The sequence below is a fragment of the Molothrus aeneus genome, chromosome 19 (genome assembly GCF_037042795.1).
Source record: "Molothrus aeneus isolate 106 chromosome 19, BPBGC_Maene_1.0, whole genome shotgun sequence".
NCBI classification, from domain to species: Eukaryota; Metazoa; Chordata; class Aves; order Passeriformes; family Icteridae; genus Molothrus; species Molothrus aeneus.
Genome location: NC_089664.1, coordinates 10,194,365 through 10,209,795, shown reverse-complemented (window position 1 = coordinate 10,209,795; position 15,431 = coordinate 10,194,365). Strand labels below are relative to the sequence as shown.

The following is a 15,431-nucleotide window of genomic DNA, read 5'->3' as shown; positions in this document are numbered from 1 at the left end:
TAGGGGATGAAAGGTAGATAAATTGCATGGAGTTGCACTCATTCCTTTAACAGTGCAGCCACTGATCTGAGCAGAAGCTGTAGGAAGAGGGGCCAGGGTGCTGTGAGCTGCTGCTTCAGAAATGCACATGGTGCCACAGGCAGGCAGGTCAGGGCTGGCAGAGGGACGATGCCAGTCCCAGCTGAGCAGCTGAAGCCTGGCAGCCCCAGCTGGGTCAGACCAGGCTGGAGAAGGAGGCTGCCAGTGGGACAGAGAGGTCTGCAGCTGCTAAAATCCATTGTGTGCTGCAGACACAGCTTCAGAGACTGACAGGGAAGGAATCTGACTGCAGGCAGGTGGGATGCGGGGATCAGTAGGAAAGGGCCAGAAAATGTTTCCACACTCCTGTTTGGAGTGGAGGAGACCAGTTTTGTTTTCAGATCTCCTTTGGGGGCTTGCAGGGTGACCCAGAGCGATGTGAGACTGCCCTGAGGCCGTGTGCTGTCACTGTCTGCCCTGTACCTGCAGTGTCCCTGTCCTGCTGCAGGCTCAGTGCCTGCTCTGTGGGTGCTGGGGGGGAAGCAGGCTGGGCTCTCTGAATTTGCATGATATAGATGTATTATGATAAAATATGGAAAGGGGAGAAGGGTTCTTCCATAGGATGTGTTTTTGCAGGTCTCACAAATATTTTCTTTTAATTGAAAGCTTCTTTAAATGCCACAGTACAACTGGCTGCCACTCAAGTGCCAATCCCCACAGCCATGTGTGGCACTTGTTGTTATTAATTGGATGCACATCGTGCTGCTGTTCTCTGTACACACACCAAAATGCAAATGTGCTGGTTCCATTTTTTGCTGAGGTATGTGCAAGAGAAGCATCCTGCTAACTCAGCCTTGGCTGGTAATGTAAAGGAGGTGTCTCCATAATGGATTGTGGTGTTTCTTGATAAGATGACACCAATGAAATCATTGGAACCTGCACAGTGCTCCCAATTATTGCAGGAAAACATTGAGTTGTGTTGTGTGCTGAGTTAGCTCGAAACCCGAGGATGTCAGAGCCTGCAAACACAGGGTGCAGAGGCCCAGCCCGAGGGGAGCCCAGACAGTCAGCATGGGGAGCTGGTATCCCACTGTCCCTGGTCTGAGAACTCCCTCCTCAGCCTGGCTGGGCCTGCATGACCACAGCTTCCCTCTGAGCTCCTCCCACTTGGCTCTTGCCCTTCCGAGCACCCTCGGGTCTGGGTCCCCTTCTGCATGTCCCCCTGCCCACAGCCTGCTCTGCATGGGGAGCTCTCTGAGCTATGCTTGCCACTGGGGAGCTCTTTGTAACTCATCCAGCTCCTTAGGAAATTGTGTCTGGAACAAAGCATTAGAAATCTGGTGAATTGCAATGTGATTTGTGTGGCAGGCCTCAGCCGTACCGGGCGCTGAAGGAGTCGGACAGCGCCGATGGGGAGGACGTGGGCAGCCCGGAGAGAGCCAGAGAGCCGCTGCCCCCGAGCCCTCTGCTCTCCAGCAAGGCCTCAGAAGTCAACCTCCTGGAAGACATCTTCCCCAGCTTGGAAGTAGAAGCCCAGCCCCAGCCCCTCAGCCAGGCCAAGAGCCTGGAGGACCTGCGGACACCCAAGGAGGAGGCAGAGCAGCGCTGCTCCTTTGAATACCAGGTTGGGGGCTTCCTGTGCCCTGCGGGTGGCACAGAGCTCATTCTGAGCATCTTTTTCATATTATTGGGTAGATCCTAATAATAATCATCGTTGTCATCATCATCATCATCATCATCTGCTTTCTAGGGATTTGCTTATGTGTTTCAGAATTAATTTCTGAATTAAGAAATGGCTTAAATGGGACTCAGTGATAAGTAAGTGTTTCCTCTGAAGCCTTTGCTTCTAAAGGAGGGGATATTTGCCCTGTTCCTCAGAATCTGTTTGTCCCATGGCCATCACACAGAGTTATCTTTGAAGTTGATGGTCGGCAGTGAGAATGAATAGTTGGTAATTTTCAGGTCCCCTCCAAACTTTTTTTCTTTTAATCTGGCTATTTTGGTCTAAGCATCATTTGAACAATCTCCCTCTGAAGAAATGGGATTGTTTGTGAAGGAACATTGCTCAGAAAGTGTTAACTAAAGCAGATTCCAAGATCTTCATCTGACATTAAAAAAGCAAATGTCATTTCTACTTTATAATAATATTGATTTTAGTGTTACATTCAGATATTTCATTTGTCAACTTATTCCATGCAGCAGTTAAGGCTTCTCAGCTTCTGTGCCTTGGACACAGGTTGTGTGCTCCTTACTGGGCTGTGACAGATGCACAACACATCCCAGCTGAACAGCCCCGTGGCAGCAGAGCTGGAATTGGAGCTGCAGAGTCCTGGCTGGTTCCTGGCCACACGCTGCTGTCCCTCTGCACTGATCAGCCTGGGGACTGATCCTCTTCCCTCACAGCAGCCTGAACTCACTTCCTGCTGTGTCTTGTGAGGACATCAGTCAGTGTTAATGTTTGTTCTGTTCTCTTGCAGAGAATGGATCTCGGTGTGTCTGAGAGGAACAGGATTGTGCCAAGCATGAAGCTGTCCCACCCTTACAACAAGCTGTGGAGTATGGGCCATGATGATATGGCTATTCCCACCAAATATTCCCAAAGCTCACCAGAACGACCCTTGGCTGCCCTGGGTAACATGCCCCCCATCACCAGGAGACCCCAGAGCAGAGACAATGGTCTGGCTCCTGCAGAAAAGGATGAATCCAATCCTGCCATTCAAGGGAACATCACCATTCCTAGGCCCCAGGGAAGAAAGACTCCAGAACTGGGGATCGTGCCACCACCACCAGCACCCAGGGCTTCCAAGCACCAGGCTCCAGCCGGGTCGGCGGAAATCCTCACCCCTCAGGGGCGCAGCCCCTTGGTTTCAGATCTCATCCCCGAGCCCTTTGGGGCTGTGTCCCTAAAGCCCGAAGTGCAGCAGTCTGTGAGTTGCTCCTCCCGCCCATCGCAGCTGCTGTGTGGTGCTGCCGGCAGCGCTGGGATGCTGCAGCCCGAGCGGGTGAAGGCAGAGGGCGCCGGCAACGAGAGCGAGCTCCTGCTGAGCCTGCTGGACCCGCTGAGAACCACGGCCTGGCCGGCCAGGGCCCCGCAGGGCTCGGCCCCCGCGCCCGCCTTCGGGGCCCTGCCCAGTGACTTTGTGCCTCCTGCAGCTGCAGCGTTTGCCCAGCCCCTGGGCTATCCTGCCCCAGCTCCAGCACCTTTTCTACAGCCCTCCCCCAATCCCTTCACCCAGACACTGCCAGGAGCCCTTCCAGTGTCCCTGGTCAGAGCCCCCAGGGGCTCCTTTACCCCCTCCTTAGGTCACGCCTACAGCTCCAGCTTCATAACCCCCACTGCCGCCTTCTACCCAGCACAGAGACCTCAGCCCCCCATGGCCACGCTCTCCATGCCAAACCTGTTCAGCCAGGCTCCAGCTGTGCCAGCAGCTGGCCCCTTGCTCCTGCAGAGCCACAGCCCTTCTCCCACCAGCTCCCTCCAGCCAGCGTGTCTGGGTGCCCCCTCCAAACCCCGAACATTACAGGTGGGCCAGCCCAGCACAAAGGTAGATCCCAAACAAGCCCTGGCTCTTCTGGCCAGTGATCCCCCTCTGGTCCCTGCCAGGCCAGCCAAGGGCTTGGAGTCAGTGTTACTGTCCTCAAAATCCGAGGAGACAAAAGATCCCTTTGAAGATCTGTTAAAAAAGACCAAGCAGGACGTGTCACCCACTCCAGGTAAGGTGGAGCAGCTCAGAAAGCGATGGGAAACCTTTGAGTGACGCGCCCCATGGCCTTGGTGTCCTTTCGGAAGTGACAGAGGGAATTTTTGGTTTTTTTGAGCCAGCGTAAAACCAAGCATTTCTTTTAAGGAAGGCTGAGTCAGGACTGCTGCAGGACCATCGCTGAGCTGCAACTCAACACGAGAGCTTTTTGCCCACAGGTCAGAGTCCCCCGGTCCCTGTCCCCGACACTGCTCTCTCACTCCCCGCCACTGAACCCTGGGATCCCTGCACTGACCAAAGCCTGAGGGGAGGGGGGTTGGGTTGGGTTGGGTTGGGATTTCCACACACAGCTTTTCCGGCAGCACTACTGATGCACAAGTTATTCCCTCCCTGTATTTTTGGTCCTTGGCACACCTGGAGCTTGACACAGCCCACTCTGCTGGGGTTCATTCCTGCCTCTGGGAATGGACATCAGTTTTTCTGGCATTACACAGAGATACAACGTTTTGTTCCCACATGCCAAGTGCAGCAAACCAGCCCACACGTCACTGAACTGCTCCCTTGGTTTCTGTTTGTGCTCGCTGACCCCCAGCCACTCCTGGAGCCGTGCTGTCAGATGGACTTTGGTGGCACTTTTGAGTCCCCCCACCCCAAACACCAACAGCCAGGGTAGAGTTGTCACAGGCCTGGAAACCACAGCACAGAGCAGCTGCTCAGGGATTGGTCCTGCATCTCTGTTGGGAAACTGGAAACACCAGCAAATGTTTTCATTTTTTTTGACTTTGTTTTTGTTAAATACATCAGAAAATAGAGGCCATAAAGAGTATCCTAGTTCTTATATATGTGTATCTTAATATTATCTATCAATATTATAAATTGCAGTATATGAATGGAATGTAATCTTACTTGATTATTACAAAGAAGAGAAAAAGTGTGGGGTGTGGAGGTTCCCAGCTGCTGAGTGCAGGGCAAGGCCGGTGTGCTGGGGCTGGGCCAGGTGTGTCCAGGAGGGGGGCCCTGGGCTCTGGCCCCGCGAGGCACCGAGCGCAGGGGACGCTCAGCTGGGTGTCCTGAGCCCCCTCTCTGGGCTCTCCAGACATTCACACAGGCCTCAGCATCCCCAGCAAAGCTGCTGTCTCTGACCATTTCTGTTTCACTTCAGTGGTGCTTTTTTGGTTTGTTTGTATCTGGGCACACTCTGGTGTAAAACCTGTCACTCTGGCAGAGGGAATCACATCACCATTGAGCCTTTGATAAAGGAAATCATCTTGGACACATGGGGAAATTCTTGTAAAGCTTTATCTGATTTCCAATGTATCTATTTTATTCATGTTATCTTGGAAGTTTTCTTACTCTGGGGAATGGGAATGGCTGTCTCTGTGTTCAAGTCTGGGCAGTACAAAAGAAAAATAATATCTGAAATGCTGCCGGTTTTGGGAAGACCACAGTATTCCAGGAATATTCTGTTTCTGTACAGTGCTGTTCCTCTGACAAGCCATTCACTTGGATTTGTATTTTCTTTTTGTGTTGAAAGACAGATGGGTTTAGTATTGAATAGTAAAATATTTAAAGTCTAAGATACCAGTTCCATTTTATTTGGATAAAGGATAGAGTTCAGAATAAGAATGTTATATATAATTCAGTCTGGCATTTCAGAGCTCCTTTGCAATGAGCTGGATGATAAAACTTTCTGGATTGTGGTGGATGTGAAGGGGCACTGGACAATCCTGCCTGTGCAAGCAGGGCTCCACAGGCCCTGTTTAATGTCACACCGTGATCACACACTGGGGAGCCCAGCACAGATGCCTTAAACCTCTCAGGAAATTCTGTCCCACTGCAGTTCATTTCCATCTCTGGTTCCTTTGCTCGTATTATGGATCATGTGGTAAGTCAGTTTTGGGGCACTGAAGAGTATTAACACCCATTTATTCACCCTCCACTGTATTTAGCACCTCTGAGATCCAGGAGGACAAGGGGTTTGGGACTTCCCTCATTTCTGGAGCAGGGTTTGCAAGCAGGAGATTTTTTTAGGGGTTTCTAGTAACGTTGTAACGTAGGAATTGAACTATCCCTAGGACAGCATTTAGGGATTTTTTGTCTTATTTAAACTCAGGAATGCCTAACATGATTCATTCCTGACAGTGCCAGGTATAAACAGTTTGCTATCTGAACCAGTTCTGGTTCAGCCCTAGAAGGAATTTGGATGCTTTTATTAATCCAGTATAAAAAGTGTTCCTGGTCTTACTCATCAGTGACTTTATACTTGACTTTTCCATGTTCCTGTACTTGCCCTGTGTTTGGTATCACTTTGCTTTTTACAGCTGCTTCCTGCCATAAGAAATAAGTTTATTTTAAAAACAAACAGACAAGACAAACCTCTTCGAAGTTTGTGGTGCATCTGCTGCTGCACAAGAGGTGAAACCATTTCTGTATTTTGTTCACTCTGGGTGGAGGCTTCAGAGTCCCTTTTTCCCCCATTCCAGTCTCTTTATTGCCCATAAAGTCAGGGATTAATGGTAAAATGCAGCTCAGGGAGGGGAGCAGAGAGCAGAGGTTTCCCAGCTCCCTCCCTTGGTGCTCAGCAGCTCTGTCCTGTGCTGGACCAAGCTCTGCACCCTGGCCTGGGCTCAGGGCTCTGGGCCGTGACAAATTGTCACCAAATGAATCCTTTAACCGTGAAGAGCCATCAAAGTTTGCAGCTGTGCAGGGGGTGTGGCACAGACCATGATCGGCCATCCAGACAGAAAGGTGTTCTTTGGGGAAAAACAAGTCACAAGTCAACAACCAGCTCTGCTTTTAACCAAATTTTATTGTAAATTTCTTTTGAAGGACATTCTAATTATTTACAAATTATAAAATTTACAATTAAAAAAGAAATCAGGATCATAATCATTAACTACAGCAAGTCCACTTTTGTGAAAAAATATATTCAAAAATTAAATATCAAAAGAAAGTTAAGTTCATTATTGAAAAAAACAAAACCACCTTCCATAAATTATTTTGCAGAAATGCTCAAGACACTGGCAGAGTATTTGAACACCTTTGCTGATAGTGGCTTTGGGTGCTTGGGGGGCAGCTCTGGGACCCGGCGGGTGCAGCTGGGGCTCTGCTCCATCCCGCTGCTGCTGCCTCATTCCCGTGCAAACACCACACCTGGAGTGCAGCAAAAAAGCAGAAGCAGGGCCTGCCCCGGGGTGTGGGGCAGAGGTGGCAGAGACCCCTGAGCCCCCCTGAGGTTCCTGCAGGCCTTTGCCTGGCAGCACAGGGGCCACAGGGCTGTGCCCACCCTGCTCCCTTCCCTCAGCCCAGGGAGGAATTCCTTCCCCTCTGTCCTGGCACAGCTCTGCTGCCCTGGAGCCTCCTGTGCACAAAGGCACAGGAAAACCCCCCTCACCTGCCCCCAAAGCCCCAGTGCCACAAGGGGACCAGGCAGTGCCACTGGCACTTCCCAAAGTGTGCTGCACCTCCCAAAAGAGCAGCTGGAGAACGCCCAGAGCAAACCAGTGACACAACAGTGCCAGCAGAGTCACTGCTGATGAACACAGGAAAGCAGCCACGGGCTCCCACCTGCAGCCAGGGCCTCCCTGTCACTGCCAGACACAGCTGGGATCTCACCTTTGACTCTTCTCCACTCCTAGAGGGAAAGTGATCTTACTGGCAAAATACTGGCTGTCTCCCACTCCTGGTTTCTTCTGTTTTCTAAAATTTTCATTTTTGTCAGCAGCTGCCTGTAGCAGAGACCTGTTCTTACAGACACACCTGTTCTTAAACGAACACATGTGAGCAGTAGTTCCAGGCCCCTCCCTTTGCTTGGAATTACAGAAACATTTACAGCTACAGTAGAAAATAAAATCCAAAAGCAGACCAGAACAAACAGCATTTTCTTGTGGCAATGAGCTACAGCAGGCAGGTTCCCACCCTGATTCTTAATAGTATTTTGGACATTAAAAAGCAGACACTGTTCTAAAATATTCCTTATTGATAGTTGTGTTTATCCTGAAACACACCTTAGGCCTTACCTGGCCTGCTGTGCTGCATTTCCTTCCACAGCCTCTGCCACATTATGCTAAAGAAGAAACAGCACATTCAACAGCTAAAACAGTAACAGGAGAAGCAAAGCCACAAAATCAAACCCCTGTTAGTGCAGTGGAAAGCAGACACTGTGTCACTTACACCAACCCTTGTTTGGGTTAAGATTGGCTAACTAAATTCCACTCTCCTGTACCAGCAAGCCCAAACCTGTCAGTGCAGAGAGGTCACCTCTAGAACTCTTTCCTTCTCCCCTCCTCACCCCAGCAGGTACCACCTGATGCTCTCTCAAGAGTCAGTTCCATGGTCCAAGGTGCTCGGGAGTGGTGGAGCTGGATCAAACATGGAAACGCCCTCCTTTCACAAAGGTTAAACTGGAACTGGCACCTCAGGATCAGAAAGGCACTTCACATATTCCTGTGCTTTGGTCTGGTCTCAGGGAAAGCGCCAGCAGCTCTAGGAAGGATTTCCCAGCACTCACTCACCTGGCTTAGCCTTGCAGAGGAGTCACAGGCATGTGTCTTTTTGAAAAAACCTTATTATTCACATTATTTCTGAATGCAGTGGTTTAATTCCCGTTCAGTGGACCTGCCTGAGGGAGGTTTTTCTGCTGCCTGCAGGAGCAGGGGCCCAGCAGGCGCCGGCTGTGCCACAGCCCCATCTTCTGTCTGGTTCCGTGTCCCCGCTGTGCCACAGCCACTGCTCCCTCCCCGGCCCTCAGCAGTGGCGTTTTTGCTCCCCGGCGCTGCCGCTTTCCCAGCCTGAGCGTTTGCTGGGAATGCTCTGTGGGCTGGGCTGCAGCGAGCAGCCCGAGGGGCAGTGCCCGAGGCCGTGCAGAGCTGTCCCCCCCAGCGTGACCCCAGCTCAGATCAGCCGCTCGGTCGGGGGCATCTTGATCACGTTCCACATTTCCACTCGGGCCCCGTCCTTCTCCTGCCGGCTCGGGCTGTAGGTTCCCTGAGTCGCTCTCCTCCTCTTCATGGCAATCGCCGTGGCTACGGCCAGTGCGAGGAGCAGGGCAGCCCCCGCGGCCCCGACTGCTCCCACCACGGAGGAGTGGCTGAGGTGCGCCCACACTCGCTGCTGTGGTAGAACAGGGAGTTACTCAGAGCTTCCACCAGGACGCAGCTGCACTTCACCCCCTCAGCCCCCAGTGCCTCCCTCAGCTGCGCTGTGCTGACAGCGCTGCAGGGCAGGAGCTCCCCCTTCCCCTGTCCCGCGGAGCCCAGGGCATGCACAGGAGGCTGGTGCCCTTTCCTGCCCCCTCTGCCCTCCATGCACACCCAAAGTCCAGCACCTGGCAGCTCCAGCACTGGCCCAAACCTGCACGGTACCCATGGGAATGTCTAACAGCAGCAGGGCATTCAGCACTGATTTATACAAGGATTTTGATCATTCCTGACAATTCCCTGTAACACAGGGCTGTCACAGGGAGGTCACAGCTGCTGTTGCTGTTGAAGACTCTGAAAACCTCACACACCTGAGCTGAGAGGGTTTGAATGTTTTTCAGCTGTTGACAAACCAGAGCAGAATACACAAACCAGCCACGACCTTGCCAGCTCCTGAGTGGGACTCAGGGAGCTGAACCTGCACAGGTGCCTCGGGTCACCCTGCCTTGGACAGCAGATTTAATGTGCCTCTCCTGCCTGGGAGGGGACAGGAGCCAGAGCCACTTCAGCCCCTGCTGAGATAGCGCTGGGCAGCCCGGGCAGGGCAGAGGGAGGGCAGAGGCTCCCGTGCCAGCCCGGCTGCGGTGGCGCTGCCTGCGCGCGATGTCCGTTCTTGGTGAGCGGCCTTAGGGGAGCGGGGAGGGGGTGGCTCTGCTGCTGCCAGGGCTGGAAGAGCTCCAGGTGCAGGCAGACCTTGCAGGTGCAGGCCTGGGCACGGCAGGGCCTAGATCAGGCGCTCTTCGGGCGGCACCTTTAGCACACTGTCCATCTCCAGCCGAGCTCCTGCCACCTCCTGCTGGCTCGGGCTGTAGGTCCCCTCGGACTGGCGCCTCTTCCTTGCCGTGAGAACCATGAATATGAGAGCAATACTGAGGAGCAGCACAGAGCCACAGGCTACAGGGACAGCTACTTCAATTAGTGGGGAGGGGAAGAGAGCACCTGGAGTCCCTTTCTGTAAAAGAAATTAATGGAGAAACAATGAAACCCCAGCGGTTACAATAACTGCAATAACTGACCAAAGTGGTCGGATTAGAGAGAAAAAGGTTTTTAGAAAAGCAAAAAAACAGCACTTTTTCACAGCAAGACAGCCCCTTAAGATGTAAATGCCAGTTTACTCAGCATCTACAGTGGGAGTCTTTCAAGGTGCCTTCTTATCAATATCAGACTAAAACACACAGGTGGCACTGGCAAAGTTGTGACCAGTGTTGCAACACAAAACCAAAAAAAACACACAAAAAACAAAAAAACAAATCAACAAACAAACAAACAAAAAAAACCCAAAAACTTTAAAGTTAATGCAGAGTAATGTGAATTTTCAGTAACCCCAAAAAATTTCTCCAAGCAGGGAAATGATACTAAAAAAAAGTTCAATGATGCCTTAATGCCTGTAATGGCAAAGCAGAGAATTGATTAAGCTGTTAAACTGTGAAACAGAATTGCAGAACTTGCAGCAGGAAGGGGAAGATGTTGAAGAGGTCAGGACATGGATGGGAGATGAAGATGATAAGAAGCCCAAGTACTGAGGAGGGAAATGAGAATTCCCTAGATTCTGGTGGAATCAAGGATGGCATGGAAGACAACAACATAACTAAAACAACTGTGGAATTTTTGTCATGAAACAAAGTTTTAAAATTACAGTAAGCTTAAAAATAAGATATTTCTTATTGCTAGCAATAGTATCGGCCACCTTACAGCTAAAACCAAAATAATTCAAGCTGGATTATTTACAGTTTTTTGATGCCATTCAGTCTGTGCTCATGTCACAGAGCAAAGAAGGAACATTCCCAGGGGATCTGGAAGCCCTTCTGCCCTCTTCAAGTGCCTGGAGTCCGGGTGGATTCCCCGAGCCTGTCCAAAGCCGGCTGCTGGGCAGGGTTAGTTCAGAGCATGCGGGTTTAGTCCTGCACCACCAGGGGCCAGCAGGGCCCCCGAGCTGCTGCTGTGGGAGCAGAGAGCAAAGGGAGCTCAGCTGAGCTCCAGCTGTCCCTGGTGGCAACGAGCACCATCCCAGCCCCTCCCTGCCCCACCAGGGCAGGAGGGAGGGAAAGGAAAGAGTGAAGAAAAACAAGGGGAGGGTGATGAAAATGAATACAAGGAATCCACAGAAATGTCCTGGGACAGAGCAGATAGAGATGCCTGAAGGAGTTTGTGCATGCAAACTGGAAATGTCAGGGTGACCTTGGCACGTGCATTAGAGCCCTGGGTAACAGCAACAGCAGCAAACCCTGCCTGGCACAGAGCCCTTTCCATGCAGGATGGGTTAGTACATTCCCAGGTTACCCAAAAAGCTGCCTGTTCATGCAACAGCTTCCCAGAGAAAGCAGGGGTAGGGATCCCACCTCCCCCCAGGAAGGATCCCAGCCCCACCCCAAACACTTGGATTATGCACACAGGATGGGCAGCTCAGGGACAGGACTCAGCTTTTCACACAGAACTGAACCACTCTTGGCCTGACTTCATCCAACCTCCCTTCTCCAAACATCCATTTCTACTCAGATGATCTTTGGAGAGGGAAGGTGTTTAGTAACTCTTATCCAAGATAAAACACCAAATGAAATTCCACTCTCCAGGAACCTGGGTCAACTGCAGGAGTTGGATTTCTGTCCAAAGAGTTGTGCAATCTATGGAGATGTGCAGAGACAGCCCCAAAAGCCATATGGCAGCACATGCAGATACTGAGGAGCATTTACTGCAGTTATTTATGTGTTGGAGACCAACAAGCAGCAGCACTGCAGAGAAAAACACCCATTGAGGATTGCCCAGCTGTGCTCTAGGCAGGGCAGAGCAGGAAGGGCCCAGCAGGGCGCAGGGACGGGCAGTGCTTACGTTGATGTCGCAGCGCTCGCCGGTGAAGCTGGCGCTGCACACGCACTCGTATCTGTTCTCCGAGTCCTGGCACGTGCCCCCGTTCTGGCACGGGTTCGGGTCACACTCGTTTATGTTGATTTGACAGCTGGAAACAAAGTGTATTAGAATTGTCATATATGTTCTTGTGCCATAGAACACAAGATCATCCACTCTAAAAAAGCCTCTTTTGTTTGAAAACGCCCATTGCAGCTTCTCCAGGTGCTTTCTCTGGAGTCAAACAACTTGAAATTCTCCCCTGTTCACACCAACCCTCCTGTTGTGGTTTCTATGGCACTGAGGCCAGCACAGGTCTCCAGCACAGCCTAGCGTGCTTGAAAAATCTTGGAAGCAGTTCTCACTGCAAAAACTGGTGTTGGCAGCTGGATGATCTGAAGCCTCCCTCTGCTCCAAGCAACAGCTCGTGTTCCCATTAGGAGCAGCTGTTTGACTGGCACAAGGACATGGAGGCGGGTGAAGCAGCACTTACTTCCTTCCAGTGAAGCCAGGCCTGCAGGAGCAGTTGGCTCCCCAGCTCTCGGTGATGCACCTGCCACCGTTCAAGCAGGTGAAGTTCTTGCCGCACTGCTGAGGGGGGAACGGCCACCTGGGGAGAGCAAGGGACAGCCTTAAAGCACTCAGGTTCTGGGGAAGGGCAGAGTGTTCTGGGGCTCAGGGGGAATGGGGCTGGCAAGGGTCATAAACACCGTGCTTGGTATTTCTAGGAAGTGAAAAAGGGAATAGTCTCCGAAATCATCTGTAACATCAGAGTATTCCTTGGATCATGCCCTGGGAACAAACAGGAGCTCTATCAGTACTCAGACAGGCCTGTTCTTGCTAATGAAAATATAGGCAGGGACAGGACACTGCTGGAAAAGTACAGCCAGGCCCCAGGAAGGATAATGCCAGTAGCAGGTAACTGTCCCAGCATGCAGCAGGAACAACAGGAAAATCATCCTGGATAGATCAGATAACTGAAATGCAGCTGTGTCAGTATTTAACTTCGTGTTCCATTTGAACTGGCACAAGATGTTTTGTTTTAAATCAGCATAGGAATATGGCAGAGGGGAATCAAGTCACAGAGAAGATGGACATCTTGGGGAGTGCTAGAGGGAAATGACAACAGGCCAGAGTATGTGCCCTTCAAACAGCTCTGAAAGGTAGCACAGGGAAAATCCACATCAAAAGGAAGAATCCTTATCCTGTACGAGGCTGAACCCCTGTCAGTGAGGGACTGGACCTGGACAGCACCTTCCAAGTCACAGCAGAATTTAGGTTTACCTAAATTCTTTACCTACGAGATACTTGCAATGAAAAATTTCCCCAAAGTGTCCCAAAGTAAAAGTGCAGTTTATGCAGAGGCTCCCCTGCCCCTGTATCAAAGCAGCCCCAGCACTTACTCGCAGCGAGGTCCGGAGTACTGCGGGGGGCACCTGCAGGAGTACCCGTAAATGCCGTCCACGCAGGTGGCTCCGTTCAGGCACTGGTGCCGCACGCAGTCGTCCACGTTGATGTCGCACCTCTTCCCGATGAAGCCGCGGAAGCACTCGCACTGGAAATCTGCCACGGCATCCACGCAGTCGCCGTGCACGCAGGGGCTGGGCTGGCAGTCGTCGATGTTGGCCTCGCAGCGCGGCCCGGCCCAGCCCGCGCTGCAGCCGCAGCGGAAGGCGTCGAACAGGTCCTGGCAGGTGCCGCCGTTGAGGCAGGGGCTGGAGGCGCACACGTCGGCCCCGGAGCAGCCCAGCCGGACGCTGCTCGGGCCGGCCCGCAGGAACTGCTCGGCCTGCGGGTACGGCTGCTGGGGCGGGAAGGGCAGGAAGAGCCCCCCAATGTGCACCCGGCCCAGGCAGCCGGTGAAATTCTCGGCCAGAACGACCGAGGCGTTGTTCTTGAGGAAGTCCAGGTTGCCGGCGCTTCCCTGCAGGGTCACGTTGACCGAGCCGTCCCAGCGGAGCAGCCACCGCGAAGAGAGCGCGGCCGGCTCCTCCATGGACACGGAGACGCTGTGCCAGGCCCCGTCCGCGACGGGCTGCGGGCTCACGAAGCTCACACCCTCGATGCTGTTCCCACTCCTGATCTCAACAAGCAGGGAGGAATTCCTAATGGCTACCTGGAGGGAATCCACCTCTTCCACAGCCCGAAGCAAAACAGCATCTTCATCTCTGGTTCTGAAGTCCAAGTGGAGGCTGCTCAGAGTTCTGGTCACTAATGTGTTGGTGGTAAATTCGATGGCAGCAAAACTATCGAATGTTGCATTAGCCAGACCTATAAATAAAGGGGGAGAGCACGAGGGATTTCAAAGACAGCTGGTGTCCTGTTTGAGCCAGACCAATGGCACACCCCTGGCAGGTTCTCTCCCTAAGAACCCCTAAGCTTAGTGTGAGCAGGATTACAGGCGAGCTGCTGGCAGCCTTAAAGCTCTTCCTGTTTACAACTGCACCTCCTGTAGTAACATCCAGCTCTTAGGCAGCAATTTTTACTCCTCAGCTGTGCTCTGCCACACCCAGGGCAAGCCCACAGAGCCCAGGCTGGCTGCAGCAGCATGTACCTGGGCACCACTCCGTGTCCTCCTTGCAGCATGTGTTTGCAGTGTTTTCAACAGCACAAACTGGGAACATTGATTAGAGACAGGGAATGGGGGGGATTTTACACAAGCAGGAGAACAGAACTTACACACATATCCTGCCACAACATCTGTGCAGGTGGTGCCTTCAGGACATGGGTCACTTTCACACCAGACTTTCTCTTCACAAAATTTCCCAGTGAAATTTGCTGGACAGCTGCAATGGAAATCATTCCAAGTGACAATGCATCTGCCACCATTCTGACATGGCTCAGACTGAAAAACAAAACAGGGGAATTTAGGGGCAGAGTAATTAATCTTGAGGTCTAAGAGACTTTGGTAGAATTGTGAAGATGAGCACAAGCAGCATTTGAATCAAGAGAGGAGGGAAATGGAACAATGACTCAAGAGCACTGAGGGAAGCACAAGGGTCTCTGCTCAAGAAACTCCTGAGCCCCTGCTCCCCCTGTGCATAGCACTGACCAACAGGAACTCCAGCAATTTGGCAAAGAACAAGGCACAAAAGCACAGGTGAGGAATGGATGAAACAAACTGTGATGCTCCCAAGAAGCTCCCGAAATTCTGTCACCAGAAGGACACCCTAGCACCACAGCTGTGACAACACTTGAGAGCACCATAAGCAAGAAGGGCAAGACTAGGGGGTATGGCCTCCCCATGAGCAGGTGTGGCACAGAGGAGAGCCAGGCTCTGATCCAAGGGCACATGGAGACAGCTCCTTCAGCCTCTGCTGTTGAATGGCAGATTCCTGGGGAAGAGGCTGTTGTGCAACTGGAACGGGATGAAGGGAGGGGCTGGCAAGATTACAGGTTAGGGAGGGGAGTCTGGAACCTATGTGGGCTCAGCAAAGTGGAGATGGCAGCACAAAAGCCACTGCCCAAGTTCTAAAACCACAAAAACTACAGGGGAGCTTGAGAAAACTCAGTGTTTAAATCATATGTAGCATATTGAGTGAGGTGGGAGCACAGAGAACCATATGTTCTTCAATACATCAGAAACCTCCTCTTTCTGGTATCAGCAACAGTCAGACTTCTGTGGAATAACAGAACTACAGTGAACCCCTGCACACACAGGGACAAACACCAC

At 51.9% G+C, this 15,431-nt stretch overlaps 2 protein-coding genes across 6 annotated transcripts in view; one reads left to right on the top strand and one right to left on the bottom strand.

The window, feature by feature from the left end:
- Positions 1 to 5,296, top strand: part of DENND1A (DENN domain containing 1A) — a 151,713-nt gene extending 146,417 nt beyond the window's left edge. For all 5 annotated transcript variants that reach the window (XM_066563198.1, XM_066563197.1, XM_066563201.1 and 2 more), the window contains 2 exons: positions 1,387 to 1,642; positions 2,496 to 5,296. In XM_066563198.1, coding sequence (XP_066419295.1) covers positions 1,387 to 1,642; positions 2,496 to 3,776 — 1,537 coding nt within the window. In that variant the 3' untranslated portion in view covers positions 3,777 to 5,296. The remainder of the gene's footprint in view (positions 1 to 1,386; positions 1,643 to 2,495) is intronic.
- Positions 5,297 to 8,889: 3,593 nt separating this feature from the next.
- Positions 8,890 to 15,431, bottom strand: part of CRB2 (crumbs cell polarity complex component 2) — a 30,592-nt gene continuing 24,050 nt past the window's right edge. Inside the window, exons 9-13 of the mRNA XM_066563196.1 lie at positions 14,438 to 14,603; positions 13,162 to 14,029; positions 12,252 to 12,368; positions 11,744 to 11,870; positions 8,890 to 9,869 (exon numbers count right to left, since the gene is read on the bottom strand). Of these exons, the coding sequence (XP_066419293.1) occupies positions 9,642 to 9,869; positions 11,744 to 11,870; positions 12,252 to 12,368; positions 13,162 to 14,029; positions 14,438 to 14,603 (1,506 nt within the window). The 3' untranslated portion in view covers positions 8,890 to 9,641. The remainder of the gene's footprint in view (positions 9,870 to 11,743; positions 11,871 to 12,251; positions 12,369 to 13,161; positions 14,030 to 14,437; positions 14,604 to 15,431) is intronic.